This window comes from Dunckerocampus dactyliophorus, chromosome 8 (genome assembly GCF_027744805.1).
Source record: "Dunckerocampus dactyliophorus isolate RoL2022-P2 chromosome 8, RoL_Ddac_1.1, whole genome shotgun sequence".
NCBI lineage: Eukaryota > Metazoa > Chordata > Actinopteri > Syngnathiformes > Syngnathidae > Dunckerocampus > Dunckerocampus dactyliophorus.
The window spans coordinates 19531848-19547301 of record NC_072826.1 but is presented as its reverse complement, the minus strand read 5'-3'; the positions used below and the strand labels follow the sequence as shown (position 1 = coordinate 19547301).

At 40.0% G+C, this 15454-nt stretch overlaps 2 protein-coding genes across 10 annotated transcripts in view; one reads left to right on the top strand and one right to left on the bottom strand.

The window, feature by feature from the left end:
• megf6b (multiple EGF-like-domains 6b) overlaps positions 1-8230 on the top strand; it is a 93715-nt gene extending 85485 nt beyond the window's left edge. For 3 of the 5 annotated variants that reach the window (XM_054785821.1, XM_054785818.1, XM_054785822.1), the window contains 9 exons: positions 1004-1132; positions 1249-1380; positions 1454-1582; positions 1672-1803; positions 2777-2905; positions 3001-3129; positions 4060-4188; positions 4267-4395; positions 5650-8230. In XM_054785821.1, coding sequence (XP_054641796.1) covers positions 1004-1132; positions 1249-1380; positions 1454-1582; positions 1672-1803; positions 2777-2905; positions 3001-3129; positions 4060-4188; positions 4267-4395; positions 5650-5897 — 1286 coding nt within the window. In that variant the 3' untranslated portion in view covers positions 5898-8230. The remainder of the gene's footprint in view (positions 1-1003; positions 1133-1248; positions 1381-1453; positions 1583-1671; positions 1804-2776; positions 2906-3000; positions 3130-4059; positions 4189-4266; positions 4396-5649) is intronic. The other 2 variants (XM_054785819.1, XM_054785820.1) reach the window with 2 other exon arrangements.
• The window catches only part of kcnab2a (potassium voltage-gated channel subfamily A regulatory beta subunit 2a), a 121569-nt gene continuing 114213 nt past the window's right edge, over positions 8099-15454 (bottom strand). For 4 of the 5 annotated variants that reach the window (XM_054785825.1, XM_054785826.1, XM_054785824.1 and 1 more), the window contains 3 exons: positions 15056-15176; positions 12318-12406; positions 8099-10621 (listed from right to left, as the gene is read on the bottom strand). In XM_054785825.1, coding sequence (XP_054641800.1) covers positions 10532-10621; positions 12318-12406; positions 15056-15176 — 300 coding nt within the window. In that variant the 3' untranslated portion in view covers positions 8099-10531. The remainder of the gene's footprint in view (positions 10622-12317; positions 12407-15055; positions 15177-15454) is intronic. The other variant, XM_054785827.1, reaches the window with a different exon arrangement.

Below are 15454 nucleotides of genomic sequence, written 5' to 3'. Positions count from 1 at the left end.
TATTTAAAAATATGGAAATATGCATCTACATTTTTGCAATATTGACATTTTATAAGCATGTTAACATTTGCTTATTTTAAAAAGCAGTATATAGATGTATATATATTTAGTATTAAAAAAAAATATCCATCCATCCATCCATGCATCTTCTATGCCGCTCATCCTCATTAGGGTCGCGGGTATGCTGGAGCCTATCCCAGCTGACTTCGGGCGAGAGGTGGGGTACACCCTGGACTGGTCGCCAGCCAATCACAGGGCACATATAGACAAACAACCATTCACACTCACATTCATACCTATGGACAATTTAGAGTCTCCAATTAACCTAACATGCATGTTTTGCTGCACGGTGGTCTAGTGGTTAGCATGTTGGCCCCACAGTCACAGTCAGGAGATTGGGTTCGAATCTCCGTTGGACATTTCTGTGTGGAGTTTGCATGTTCTCCCCGTGCGTGTGTGGGTTTTCTCCGGGTACTCCGGTTTCCTCCCACATTCCAAAAACATGCATGTTAGGTTAGGTAAAAAAAAATAAAAAATCGTTAAAGGTAAATCTACAAAATCTACATTACTATATTTTTTCAAGTGTATTTATTGTACATTTTTTTTGCAATCAGAAGTATATATATTTAAAGGTGTATACATTTTTTTTGCATTATTAAGTAAATGTTAGAAGACATGTTAGAAATTTGGGAAATTAAATGTTGAATATTTTTAAAGATGTAGCAAAATTTTAAAAAATATATAAAAATAATTACAACTGTATCTATCTTTAAAAAACTTTTTAAATGAATGTATAGATTTTTGCATAATATATGTAAATATATGTTCACTACATATTTTTAAATGATAAAAAAAAACATCTTTGCACTGTATATACGGCAAGGTTGACCTGTGTATCTGCATTTTTGCAAGATTTTAAAAACATATCTGAATGATTTGAAATACCTATAAAGGTTCTAAAGGTCACGTTGGATGAACTGTATTTATTTGTGTTGGCTTCCAGCATGTTTGCCAGGTTCTTTTGGGCCGGGCTGCATGCGGCGCTGCAACTGTGCTGCGGGTACGTCTTGTCACCATGTGACCGGAGAGTGCGGCTGTCCTGCAGGACTCACTGGGAGCGGCTGTGAACAAAGTAAGTAGTAAATAAGATGCTTATTCATGAGTAGCAACTAGCAGTAAGTGATGCTGGATGCTCAGCCCCCCCTGGTGGCTGCAGGGTAGTAATGCATAAGAACGTTTCCCTCCCAGTTTGCCTTCCAGGAACGTTTGGGTCAAACTGCAATCAAGTGTGTCAGTGCTCTGAGACCAACCAGCTCTGCCACCCAGTGTCTGGATTGTGCTACTGCGCCCCAGGTTTCCATGGACCCAAATGTGACCAAAGTAGGTCTCACGGGAAAACATCAGCAAGTAAGCGCTGCTAAACACAACATTTATTTCTTTTTCAACTCTTCAGCGTGCGGAGCGGGTCGTTACGGTCCAAACTGCGAGAGGGAGTGTCAGTGTGCCAACGGGGGCGTGTGCGTCCCGTCCACAGGCGCCTGTGAATGTCCTGCAGGATTCATTGGCGCTCGCTGCAACATCAGTGAGTCATGTGACCTGCCTGCCAAACAAAAGACAGACAACACGAGACGTGATTCATACTAAACGTCTTCGTGTCTCTCGCGGTGACAGCGTGTCCTGACGGCCGCTATGGAGTGGACTGTGCTCAAGTGGCCCGGTGTGGGGACGGAGGAGCTTGGAGCGACCCGGTGACCGGTCGCTGTGTGTGCAAGCCTGGGCGAAGAGGAGAACACTGTACACACAGTGAGTGATCATGAGGACCATAACATCGAATGGAAAGCCAAATCATCTGTTCCAGGGTCAAACTGTGGCTGTCATAAAACCTTTATGAACCCTAAAGTACCATTTACCAGTCTCACCTGTCAGACAAGTGCACTAACCACTGCATAATAAAAGAAAATACAACTAAAATAGAGTAAAACTACTCACTTTACCTTTGAAGACGCCTGACAGTCACATAATGGGGAGGGGGCAAGAAGGTGCTTTCAGAGTGATACCTCATCAATTGCTGTCACAAAAATTCTACTTCTTTGGTTATCATCACCTTTTTTCTATAGCGGCCTTACAAAAAAATATTTCTGTAAACATTTTACTGGAACTCAAAATTGTGCCCCTTTTTTGGGGATATTTGAAAATATATTGTATTTTTTCCATATAAAGTGAATTAATCTGTTCCAGTGTCAAACTGTGACCATCACAGAACCTTTAATGACTGTCCAATTGTTTCACTAACATTTGAACATTCTTAACTGTCATACAAGTGTAAAAAGAAGTTAACCAATGTAAATTAATACAACTAAAATGAAGTATAACGACTCATCACCTTAACTTTGAAGACAGCTGGCGGAAACATGATGGCGAGGGACAGGAAAGTACTCATACTTATATTACTAAAGTACTCTTATATTTACTCTTTGTGTTGCTCATATTTTACTGAGCAATACAATCACCCTTTTGCGGTCACCATTGCACGAAAAGAATAGAAAAAGCGTGTTATTTTTTTGTAGTTTGGTTCAACTCCAGACTGCACCAATTTTGGGGCGTTTGAGGTATCAGACATAATCTACTCCAGGGTCGAACTGTCGGCATCGTAGAACTTTTATTCTCACTACAAAGTCACGTTTTAGCATTCGTAACTGTCATTCAAGTGTAAAAAGAAGTCAGCTCCTCCTTTACTGTGTAAAATGTTCCAACAATAAAAGATGTGGTCCATCAGGCTGTCCTCCAGGCTGGTTTGGCTCGGACTGCGTGCGGCGTTGCAACTGCAGTAACGGCGCCGTGTGCCACCCAGTGACGGGCAATTGCACCTGCAGCCTCGGGTGGACCGGCCCACACTGCGACACGGGTGAGCACCTCCACCACGCAGCATCTTTTTTCCTTTCAGCCCAGAAACTGTCACATGACTGACTCTTTTTTTAACATCTTCTCTTTGCGTCCCAGCATGCCCGGCGGGTAAATTTGGCGCCGACTGTCAGCTGACATGCAAGTGTGAAAACAACGGGACATGTGACAGAGTGAGCGGGACGTGTCGCTGCGGTCCAGGATACTACGGACACGTGTGTGAGCACGGTGAGGAAAAGACGTTTGAATTGGTTTTGTATTTACTCAACGATGCAGAGTACCAGGCTTCCTCCATTAGGGATCAGGTGTTCACTGGGGGAGGCCTTTATTTGTAAAAATATATGATAACAACAATAATATATTACATTCTGATTCACAAGGGATATCAAACATGGATGGATGGATGGATGGTTAATGCTAATTTTTTGGTACAATCATTTTTCTGTGTTTTATTATATACATATGATATTAAAAAAATAATTTATTTTTTATTGTAATGAATACGATTTTATTAATAATTATTATAGTATACTCTCTATATAAAATATATAATAATATATGATTTTTAAATTAAAATAAATATTTTCCAAGATGAAAAAATATATGATACAAAATGAATGTAATTATTAATTACATAATAATTCATTACAAGAGTAAAGGTATTTTTTCAATTTAAAAAAATGTTATTACGGAAACAAATTACAGAAAAATTTAAGGCGTATGTTAGGAGGGAAGCATTTACAGTATTTGTATTTTTTTTTTTTTTAGAATAATAGTAAAATAATATTTTTTTTAAATGAAAAATAACTGATAATTGGCATACGGTCATAATATTACAATACTTTTTTTTTTTAAACGTAATGTTACAAAAATAAATTTGAATGTAATTTTACGAGAATAGTCATGTTTTCAGGATAAAAATCACTCGCAATATAAAAAAACAGTCAAATTTTGTTCGGAAAAAAGTAACAAATTTGTATAGTAATTAAAAAATTTTAATCAATTTTTTAAAATGATTTATCTTTACAATTGCATTAAATAATATGATGCATCAGTTATACAGAATGTATTTGGAGTAGAAAGAAGGCATGTTATTGAGGCACGGTGCCTATTAGAGCGGAGGCCAACTATGAAATGTTCTTAATGCGTCGTCTTCAGCGTGTCCCCCCGGTCTCTATGGACCGCTGTGTCAGCGGCAGTGCGACTGTGAGGACGGAGCTTCCTGTCACGCGGCGTCCGGTCAGTGCGTGTGTCCCGCTGGACGCCATGGTGCTCGCTGCCAAAGAGGTCAGTCTCATCACAAATGGCCTTCACGAGCACAGTGCTGCCCCCTTGTGACTAATGTTGTTATTTTTTGTGCTTCAGTGTGTGAACAAGGCACGTACGGTCACGGCTGCGCTAAAGTGTGCGACTGTGACACCAACGCTCCGTGTGATCCCGTGACAGGAAGATGTCTCTGTGCAGCGGGACAGACCGGACACAGATGTGACATTGGTGAGTGGAGCGTTTTCCACTTTCACGAATGATTTCATAATTCTTATTTGATGATTTAGTAGTAGTAGTACTTTATTAATTACTTAATTAATTTGTTCTAAATCACACTTAAAGCTAGATGGCTGCTAGCCTGCTTCCAAGATGCTACCAATCACAGTATTACCGCATTAAAGTTTTTTATTTTTTAGAGTATTACTTATTTTTTTAATATTCAATTTTTTAATAATATACTATTATCTACTATTTGTAGTATTTTAACGAGAAAACATTCATATCTTATAAAATACTGTACTGTATAGATTCATTTTCAGTTATTTTTCGACATTGTTAATATAAAAGATTAAAAAATAAATCAAAAATGCAACTAAATGTTCATTTGCAGTTCTTCATTTGTATGCATTTTTTTAACATTGTTCTAATATTACATTATAATAAAAACAGATGATATGAGTATTTTAGGTTGCATTCATTTAAAAAAGTATATAAACATACATATACTTTTTTAAAATCTGAAATAATGATTCTGTAAAAAGTATTTCATTTTAAGTATTTTCGTTCTTAGCTTGGAAAAGTATTCAGAAAGAGTATTTTTGGGTACATTTGGATTTTTCCAAAGACAAATATCGAGGAAAGGTTTTTTTTTTTTTTTTTTTTTTTAAAGAAGTACCATATATCCTTTATTTTAAAATGTAAAAAACATTGTCTTGGATTTCATAAATGATATATATATATAATCATGATTTATAATATAATTATAACTTGTATTAAAATTTTAATTAACATTATCCTTAGACTTTTAAAAAATTCAAATTTTTATTTATAGACTTTGACATAACTACATATTACACTAGATACAGTATACTGTATATATTATTAATTTAATAAGAGAAAACAAAAATTATAGTTTCAGTATATCGCAGTGCAGTGCAGTAACTACAAGCAATAAAATAAGTACGTAACAAACACAAATATAAAAGAAGAAGAAGTAGTTAACATTGCAGGTGTAAAATGGCGTCGTGTGAGTGGCTGCCGGTTACAGCAGCTATTTAGCTTTTTCTTCCACCTTTTAGTGTTTTTATACTATTTTAGTCTTCTTCTTACTTTTTCTTTTGGTCGCGTATCTTGCTTGCTGCTGTAACAAGTGAATTTCCCCGCTGTGGGATAAATAAAGTACAAATACAAATACAAATACCTAATGTTGTGTCCGGTGTGTAACTTCCTGTGGTTGAGCCAAAGTGAGATGTTGTGTGTCAGACTGCAGAGCGGATCACTTCGGGCCTGACTGCATGCAGCGTTGCGAATGCAAGAACGACGCACCGTGCGACCGACGCAACGGACGCTGCAGCTGCCTGCACAGCTGGATTGGCCTCTTCTGTCAGGAAGGTGCAGTACGTCACGTACGTCAGTGTTGTCTTGCGCCAAAGATGGCATGCTGCATGTCCTCACGTCTTCGTGCATCTCCTCAGGCGGACCTCCACGCCTCCCCCTGGAGAACGGCCTAGGAACCTCCAGACAGGACAACTCCTTATAGCGCCGCCATCTGGCGGGGGGGGGGTTACCGTCAAAGCTGGATGGACGTTTGAAATCCACGTGGGGGGAAAAAAGAGAGAGACTGAGGAGATTCCACTTTGAGACACAAACTGAATCATGAATTTGTCTTCTTTAAGGCCAAAGTGGACATCACAGCAGGAGACAAACACGCTCCACACAGTTAAATATTTGCCTGTACATAGAATGTTTGGTTTTGTACTGAAATGTGATGCAGCCATGTTGGCAATTGTGATGCAATTTTTAACCCTCCCACACAAAATCAGTCAAAAACTTAAAATGTTTGTTTGACAGCTGACTGCTTCAATTTTTGTTCATAGTTTACCAAGCAGTGTGAGGGCCACACTAAAAAGAAAAAAACCCACACAATTAATGAGCCACATTATGAATAAAGTTAATTTTGTTTTATTTTTTTTAATGTGGAAATAGTTGTAATATTACAATAATTAAATAAAAAAGAAACATGTCATTTAAACTTATCCAAATACTTTTTAATTCCTTTAAACAAACATAATTAAGAAAATTTTAATTAAATTAAAATGAAGACTGTCCTCATATTTTCGCTCATTCAAAAAAAAAGTATTCCCGTGATGATACTATTTTAAGTGTACCACGTCTTCCTCAGAAAGACCTCCAAGTTAAAACTTTCACAACATTTTTTTCCCTTGTACTCCAATGAAATAGTTTTTACATCTAAATACAATAAAATCACGTTATATTACTTTACAATGTATTCAAATGAACAGTTTCATCCAAAAAGTGACTTTTTTTTCTAAAAAATGTACCACTTTATCCACGGTGTATGTTTTTATTTTCAAAAAATAATTTGACATGACAGTGTGAAAAAGTTTGTCCCCTTCCTGTTTGTCACGCTTAAATGTTTCACATCAATCAAATTTAAATATTAGTCAATGTCAACACAACTGAACGCAAAAGGCAGTTTTTAAATGAAACTTTTTGTTAAGGGAGAAAAAAAATCCAACCTACATGGCCCTGTTTGGAAAAAGTGATTCCTCCCTGTTAAAACATAACTTGAGATTAATTGAGATATATCCGTCTAGAAGCCATTTCTAAAGCTTTGGGACTCCAGCAAACTACAGTGAGAGCCATTATCCACAAATGGCGAAAACATGGAACAGTGGTCAACCTTCACAGGAGTGGTCGGCCAACCAAAATGACCCCAAGAGCAAGAAAACATTGCCAGAAAACATCTTAATGATGCCCTAGACCTTTGGTAAAAGACTGTGTGGTCTGAGGAGACAAAAGTTGAACTTTTTGGAAGGTGTGTGTCCCATTACATCTGGCATATAAGTAAGGCCGCATTTCAGAAAAAGAGGACCATACCAACAGTAAAATATGGTGGTGGTAGTGTGATGGTCTGGGGCTGTTTTGCTGCTTCAGAACCTGGAAGACTCGCTGTGATAAAAGGAACTATGAATTCTGCTGTGTCCCAAAATATCCCGAAGAAGAATGTCCGGCCATCTGTTGGTGACCTCAAGCTGAAACCAACTTGGGTTCTGCAGCAGGACAATGATCCAAAACACACCAGCAAGTCCACCTCTGAATGTCTGAAGAACAACAAAATGAAGACATTGGAGTGTCCTAGTCAAAGTCCTGACCTGAATCCTATTGAGATGCTGTGGCATGACCTTAAAAAGGTGCTTCATGCTGGAAAACCCTCCAATGTGGCTGAATTATAACAATTCTGCAAAGATGAGTGGGCCAAAATTCCTCCACAGCGCTGTAAGAGACTCATTGCAAGTTATCACAAACGCTTGATTGCAGTTGTTGCTGCTAAGGGTGGACCAACCAGTTATTAGGTTTAGGGGACAATCACTTTTTCCTCACAGGACCATGTAGGCTTGGATCTTTTTTCTCCCTTAATGATAAAAAGTTTGATAAAAATGATAAAAAGTTTAAAAACTGCATTTTGTATTCAGTTGTGTTGTCATTGACTAATATTTAAATGTGTCTGATGATCTGAAACATTTAAGTGTGATATGCAAAAAAATAAAAAAAAAATCTGGAAGGGGCAAACACTTTTTTACATCACTGTATTTAGTTTCATTTTTAGTTTGGTACTAGTATAAGTAGTTCGACACACACACACACACACACACACACACAAACAGCAAAATGTCAGCAAAGAGGCATGTTTTTGGTTTTGCCATTGGTCATTTTCTTTAATGGAGATGAAGCTGTACATCCTGTCTAGAGTTGAGATTCAAGCACAGTGCAGTTAGCAACGCCTGCAAAAGAAAGTTTAAAAAGAAAATAGAATAAAAAGTAAAAGGCATAGAGGCGATGACAACTGGAATATGTATAATATATACAAAGGTCTTACTATTTACATGAGATCTTTGACTCTTCTCTCTTGTCTTGGGCATGTCTCCAACACAGCATAGACATGACTAAGTGGACTTGTCGTCAAACCGTATTTATTTGATGAAGAAAAGGCTAAAAGATAAAAATATATTCTCTTTAGAACTTTGTAATCTGCCACTCTGGTTCCGCTCCTACAGCACGATCCAGCAGCGACACTGAGGATGAAACTAGGACCTCTTAAAGGGTGATACAGAGTGATATACTGTTGTGCATTGAGGATTTGTGACGGTAACACTGATGGTTCCTCCTTTAGGACACAAAATCCTCCCCGTTTTAACACTTTTTCTAGAAATGCTATTTCTTCCATTAAGGAGTCAAAGAAAACTACTCCGCCCACACGCACACACGTAACATGACCACTCGAAAGTGTCCTCTTTGTTTTCTGCATAAAATCAGTAGTTGTCTGACTTGTTAGGCATTGCGATGACATCTGCTCCATGCTGACACTCACTTGTGCTTTCATGCCAAACAAGGAGGCCTTAAAGCAAATATTAAAAACAGAGACACGCCTCCCAAATGCATCTTACTCTTCCTATAACGCATCAGTCTATGCATTAAGCACATTATACGTTGACTAGCATGGTCCGGTAAAGCCAAATATGGATCAAGTCAGACTGCACATGCCTCCAAATGCTATCTAGAATGTTGCGCGGGGGGTGCGGGAGGTGGGTCACAGGCCTTTTTTTTTTTTTTTTTTTTAATCTTTGGCTCCAGACATCCCAAAAATGTCACACACGTGTCTCATTTGGTGAAATGAATGAATTCCTATGTGGACCAGCCTAAATGTCCTCCACAAAAGACAACATGATGTTGCCATGATTAGGGTGGGATGCACCACACAACATGAGGAAAAACAACAATTACACACACACACACACACACACACACACGAGTAGGAGGTATTGGAAAAGTACAATGAAGAGCTCTCGCTCGCTTCCCTGAGCTGCTGCCACAAAGCGGGTACAAGAAACGCCTCCCTCGCAAAGATGGTTGCCATAGCAGCCAGCTTGTTTATGCCAGGACTCAATCACAACTAAAAAAAACCAAAAAAATCTAACGATGATCACAATGTATCCTACCAGACATCCTCCACGTCCAAGTAACATTTCAACTCATTTTTCAAATGAAATGTTTCTTTTGAACAAAGAAGAATAAACGTTATGATTTCATCCAAGGTGAAGAAAGAGACTGTTTTTGGCACACGTGGCTGCTTTAAGTACCGCTACCAACGTTCTCAATTTCAACCTGATCCAAATAAGCCTCTGACCTGTGTTCTGCGCACAACAATCTCATGTGTCCCCTTCGTGGGACAAACTAAAGCAAAAAAAAAAAAAAAAAAAGAAAAAAAAAGAAGAAGTCCCCCAAATCCGATCATTTCACTACAAGAGGAAAGATGGCCGCTTCCTTTAGTCAAGCAGAACATGAAAGTGACGGGCGCGCTCCTGTGGTGACAAGATCAAAGATGGCCGCTTCCTTTAGCTAGCTGAAATAGCAAAGACACACGTGTGCGGGTGGGGGGGAGAAAAAAAACAGCAGCAGGCTTTGGCAGCAGGAGTATCGAGCATCAAACTGAAAAAAGAAAAAAGAACATAAGCGATGGACGACGCGGTGATGAGGGGGGATGATCAGGAGGACTTGTTCTTCTACGATAGTGCAACGTCTGTGAGATTAGAAGGTTATTATTCCAGTGGCTAAAAGTAGCCCCGACACACGGTGACACCGACAATTACTAAAGTGCTGATTGTTGAAGCCCACCGCTGGGGGGGGGGGTCTCAGACACAAACGACACAAACACAACACAATGTCCAGGGAACACCCGCATGGCTATGACATGTGTTGGTCGTCACGAATGACGTACGGGATCCACTTGCTCGGAGTGGCGGGGAAACTACATCTGACTGCCGAGCAAGCGTGTGCTTTTCATTTTTTTCTTCTTCAATCTAAAAAAAAAAAAAAAAAAAAAGTAGTATTCTATGATTTGAAGTAGGAGCGCAAACCTCTTTGCACACTTTTCTAAGTGAATCGCTGCCTTCCCAGATGGACTATTTTTCCCCTCTTATCCCTTGAAGTGTGAGCGAGAAGCCCCCCGGTGGCCTTTTGGTGCGACCACACTCATGCGCCGGGGTCTCGCTCGGTAGAAGCTCAAGCAAATTTAGGATCAGGCAATAAGGCGGGACGCGCTGCCACTGCGGGCTTGCGGGCGTTAAGAGCGGTAATCCTTTTTACTGTACGGCTTGTTGCCCAGGATGCTGTCCACCTCGTGTGTGATGGATGACGACAGCTTGGGAAGGACCTGAGGATGCAAAAGACCACAATGAGTATTAATGAGCATCACTTCCAAAATATTCAGATTACCATCACGGTTTATCTTGGAATATGTGGCTTGTGACATGAAAGTCACATGTTTAGAAGGTCATAAACAGGTTTTCTGTTCCCTTAACTATGAAAGTATTACATTTATTCACATTGAATCCTACAGTCTATTGTGGAAATTAATTTATTGCGGTCGGGTCCGGCACCAATTAACGACTATAAACAAGGGATGACTTTAATATCATTGTATTTTTAATTTTTTAACAAAATTGCCACTACAGTATAGACTGAGCCCCCATATCACCAGTGGTACTCGAAGCAAAGTTTGAGATGCTATGTGTACATGATTTGGGTTCTTGTTTTGTTCTGTAAATATGTGTGTGTGTGTGTGTGTGTGTGTGTTCCATACATCACAACCTGCATAAAAATATCAGCTGGATTTGGTACACCAAGTAATGCAATGCTCCACTGTGACGTTCTTCATATAAATACTAGACCACCACAATGTATGCTTTCAGACATTACACGGGCTCCGCTACATGTAACGGATCGTGGCGGAGCACCGCGGCCATCTCGTTTACGTACGTGCTCCACAGCGGAAGAAGATGCGAGTGTCTTCGTCACATTCACATGAGAACGCACAGGCGACAGTGCGCAGGGATACGGCGGGAGACGGATATAACGCCGAGCGTTTTGTGAGGTTTGAGTTTTTTGAGAAGGCATTTTTGTGATGCAAATGTATGAATCTTTTGAACGCATATTGCTTTGAGAAGCCAAACTCTTTACTTAATTGTCCCCAGCAACTAAGTGGAACTACGTTCTTCATCAAGGAAATCTGACCAGAACTGGACTTAGGAGACCAAGTGGGGGGTAAGTTGCTGGTATTGGACCACAATGCTGATGGGGATCTCATACAACTTCATGTCAAAAAATCTGAACTATGCCTTTAAGAGTTTAAAAGAAATGTTTAATAGTTGTACCTCATGGACAAGTTGGTAAATTACGTCACCCTTTGACCCCAAAAAATAATAGCAATAATATCAAATATATATACGGGATATAAATTGGTTAAAAATGAATAAGCGTTTTTGTAATCAAGTCCTGAGAGGAAATGTATTACTAAAATATACTCCCCCAAAAAAACTACAAATATATTTATTTTCTACCCAGGAGTCACGACAACTAGCTAAAATGAGTACTGACGTTCACATTCTTCACCGAGGAGGGACAGTGTGTTTATTTCAAGGATCTGTTATTTTAAAGTCCTGCTTACAAAGAAAACTGCAGAGACGCCCTGGGGAAATGTGAGCGTAACATTTGAAATTGGGGAAATATGAAATGTACTCAGGGAGACGGAGACACACATGCGCACACAGTTTGAATATTATTTTCTACGAGACAGACATAATGAGGAGGACGTACACCCCTCCAGCCCAGACAACCACATCTTATCAGCAGGAGGGGTAGGAAGTGCCCTTAAGCCCCAGCCCCAACCCTCTCCCCCTCCCCGGCAACTGATCCTGCATTGACCTTATTAAGCTGCTACAGTAGAGCAGCCGAGCGTGCGGCAGCAAACTGGCCGAGAGGCTGGCATGTTCTCAGGAGAGGAGCATCACACGCCTGCTGCACACTTCACATCCCCACCGACTGAAGATGCTCATGTTTCCACAGCTCACCTGAATGGCTCCTATGTTCTCCATCAGCTGGTCAGTGTTGGACGCCCCTAAAAGGACGGAGCTCACCCCCTCGTTACGTAGGCACCACGCTGCAGGAGACCATTGAGACACACACAGATAAGCACGCAAAGTGCAGCAAATATCTTTTCAGTAGTGATGTGTGGATTGATACTGAAATATCGATACTTCCGATACCAACGCTTCACGATCTTAAATCGACACTCAAATCAAAATATCAATACTTTTGATACTTCAGTCACTTGAGGTAATGCTTGTCTTGTCTGTTGAAACGATGATCGATCACGTGACCTGAGCCATGTGTGAACTGTACTGTTTTCATTCTCGTAGTAGTTTTTAATAATTAAGCATTTTTTTAAAATGTTTTTTATTATATTACTTTTTTCTTTTTAAAATACCATTTTTACATGTTTTATAGGATTTTGTCCTGTTTTTTTCTGTTGTTGTATATTAGCTTGGCTCTATTGTAAATCACCCTGCTACCTCAATATGCAGACACTTCAGGGTTTAAAATAAATAAATATATTACTTGAATCCATTCTGAAATTATTAATTAAATTAGTATTATTTAAATTAAAATACTATCATTTATGCTACGACATCAAATACACTAGACAGTACACAGTCTACCAGACACATAAGGTGAATTTGCACAAAGCATCGGTATCGGATCGGTATTGCCGATACCAGCTTGAATTTTACTCAGTATCCGATCGGAAACAAAGTCAGTGGTATCGCACCCACTACTTTTCAGTACTTTTGCTTCTGACAGACTCATTACTGCACCCTAGTGGCTGGGGGGAGTGCTGACAAGCGCAAAATGAAACAAACGCACAACAGAAATCTTAACTCATACGCCAGTAAAGATAGCACAGTGCAGCTCTATAGAAATGTTTTAATAGATACATGCACTTTATTCATCCCGTGGGAGGAAATTAAGGAACTATTTTTTTGTCTCAAAATTCACAACACAAATGAAAACTGGGTAAGACGATCTCCCTCATCTATTTGTGATACTGTACAACATATTAAGCGTTGGTCTTTTTTGCATGTCTATACTGCGTGGAATTAATTGCATCTTGCAGCGGTCCAGTTCAGATGGAGTGCACGACTTGGCTGCAACCAGCAGAGAAGCTGTTTGTTGCTTGAGCATAATTCTACAGAGCCAAACAGGAGTTCAGAACATTCAGATATTGTACCGAGCCGCCGGGAGAGAGACGAGTGTCCCGCTTTCCTGTGTCGTTATGTTTGACTTATGGTTCTACGCTTGTCATTGGCACATTTTTGGATCCTTTAGAGCAGAGGTCATCCCCTACATTTGTCCAAGGGCCACACGCTGTTGGTGCCGGATGTCATTGTATGTTTATATACATTTTTTTATTTTTTAACCTTCATCAGTGCGAATAGACTCATATTGTAGTAAGTCTTGCATGGGTCCATTTTTACAAATCCAGAACCGTACGGACAAAACAGGTAGCATACGTCACTTGTTTATGCTAATATTGTGATTTACAAATGAATCAAATAAAATGACGCACCCGCAATAGATTTAGTCAAGAAAATGGTGGTAAAATGTCAAAATTGTTCGACTTTAGAGTCATTTAGTGTTGCGTTGTATTTGGCTGAGATTGTAAGAATCTTCAAGGATACATCAAGTTGCATCAAAAGTAAGTGGGTATTGTACACGAGTGCTGAGGGAAGATGGCGCTGTGTTGCTAGTTTCATTATATTGAAGACAAGCAGCAGAAGCACCTAAGGGTGCAGCTCCAAGCAGCAGGGCTGTGCAGGAAGTCAGTGTATGCTAGTTTATATTCAATAGCGGAATGTCACAATGATGTAGATCATTACCAGGTGGGCATAAATCGCAGCACACTTGTGCCCCCTAAGGAGCGCCCAGAGGATTTATGGTAATTGGGAGAGACGAGGGCGTGTGTTAATGGGCTGTGAAAGCAAATCTATAACGCTGCCTTTACTGCCAGGACAAAAATCTGTGCCGAGGTAAGAGAAGGGAAGTCCCATATTGACTCGCAGCATCCCTGGCCCCCTGCTTTGGGTTTCTTTTTTTTTTTTTTTTTTGCACATTCTCTCTTTTCTCTGGATCAATATGGCTTTGCTTTATGTGCAGCACGGCATCCCGCTGCTGACTCAAGGAACTGTAAACGTATGTTAACACCAGGCAATCGTGCAGCTTTGCATTTACATGTCAACATGTATGTACGCATGCCGGGAACATGTTCATATTTTCTGCATTTCTGCTTTACATGTATTCACTGGAATGTTGCAGATCATTCGTCCACAGGAATCAACTGCAGATAATGTCGCTTTAACACATCTTTTCTCTTCCTCTAAATTGATTATACAGTTAGAAATGCATAGTTGTAGATGACCATAGTGTATCCCATGGGACATCCTCGGCTTGATACTATGCTTGTATGGATGTACCATAAAACATTCACCTCAAATGAAATTGCATTAAATCTATGACGCATTTTTTTTTTCAAAATCCTTAGCAAATTGGCGAAAGCTACACCATGCTTGGACCATGTTCAGATGTCGAGTACTACTTTCGATCATACGATGATGAAGGAACATCTATTCAAATGATCACCCAAGCACACAGAGGACAACATGGACACAAGACGTCGTCCCGGGCCCCGTCCGAGCCAGAGGGACGGACAGACAGACAGAAAGAGAGAGAGCGGCAGAATGCATCTGCGTACCGATGGCGAGTTGGGGCAGAGTGCAGCCCAGCCGCTCCGCGATCGCCTGCAGCTCTTTCAACTTCGCCTGCTGACGCCGACCCTCCTCGCTCAAGATCTTGTCCTTCAACCACTGGTAACCCTGAAAACACAGCACACCTGCTCAAAAACACCGCCCTGCTCACACTCCGGCCGCCACGCCTCCTGTGTCACCAGGGCCTGTTTTTAAACATGTGACTGTCTCCTTCTCCCTTTACTCCGTAAATATGATTTTAATTGCAAAATTAGTAACGCATTAGTTAATGCTTTCTAACTGAAAAAAACTCTATTCTATACTGTCACCCTGTATCAAGCTTAACCCTAACATCAAACCCTGACCCTAGAAGAACTTTTCACACAGTTAATGTCATTTCTTTCTCT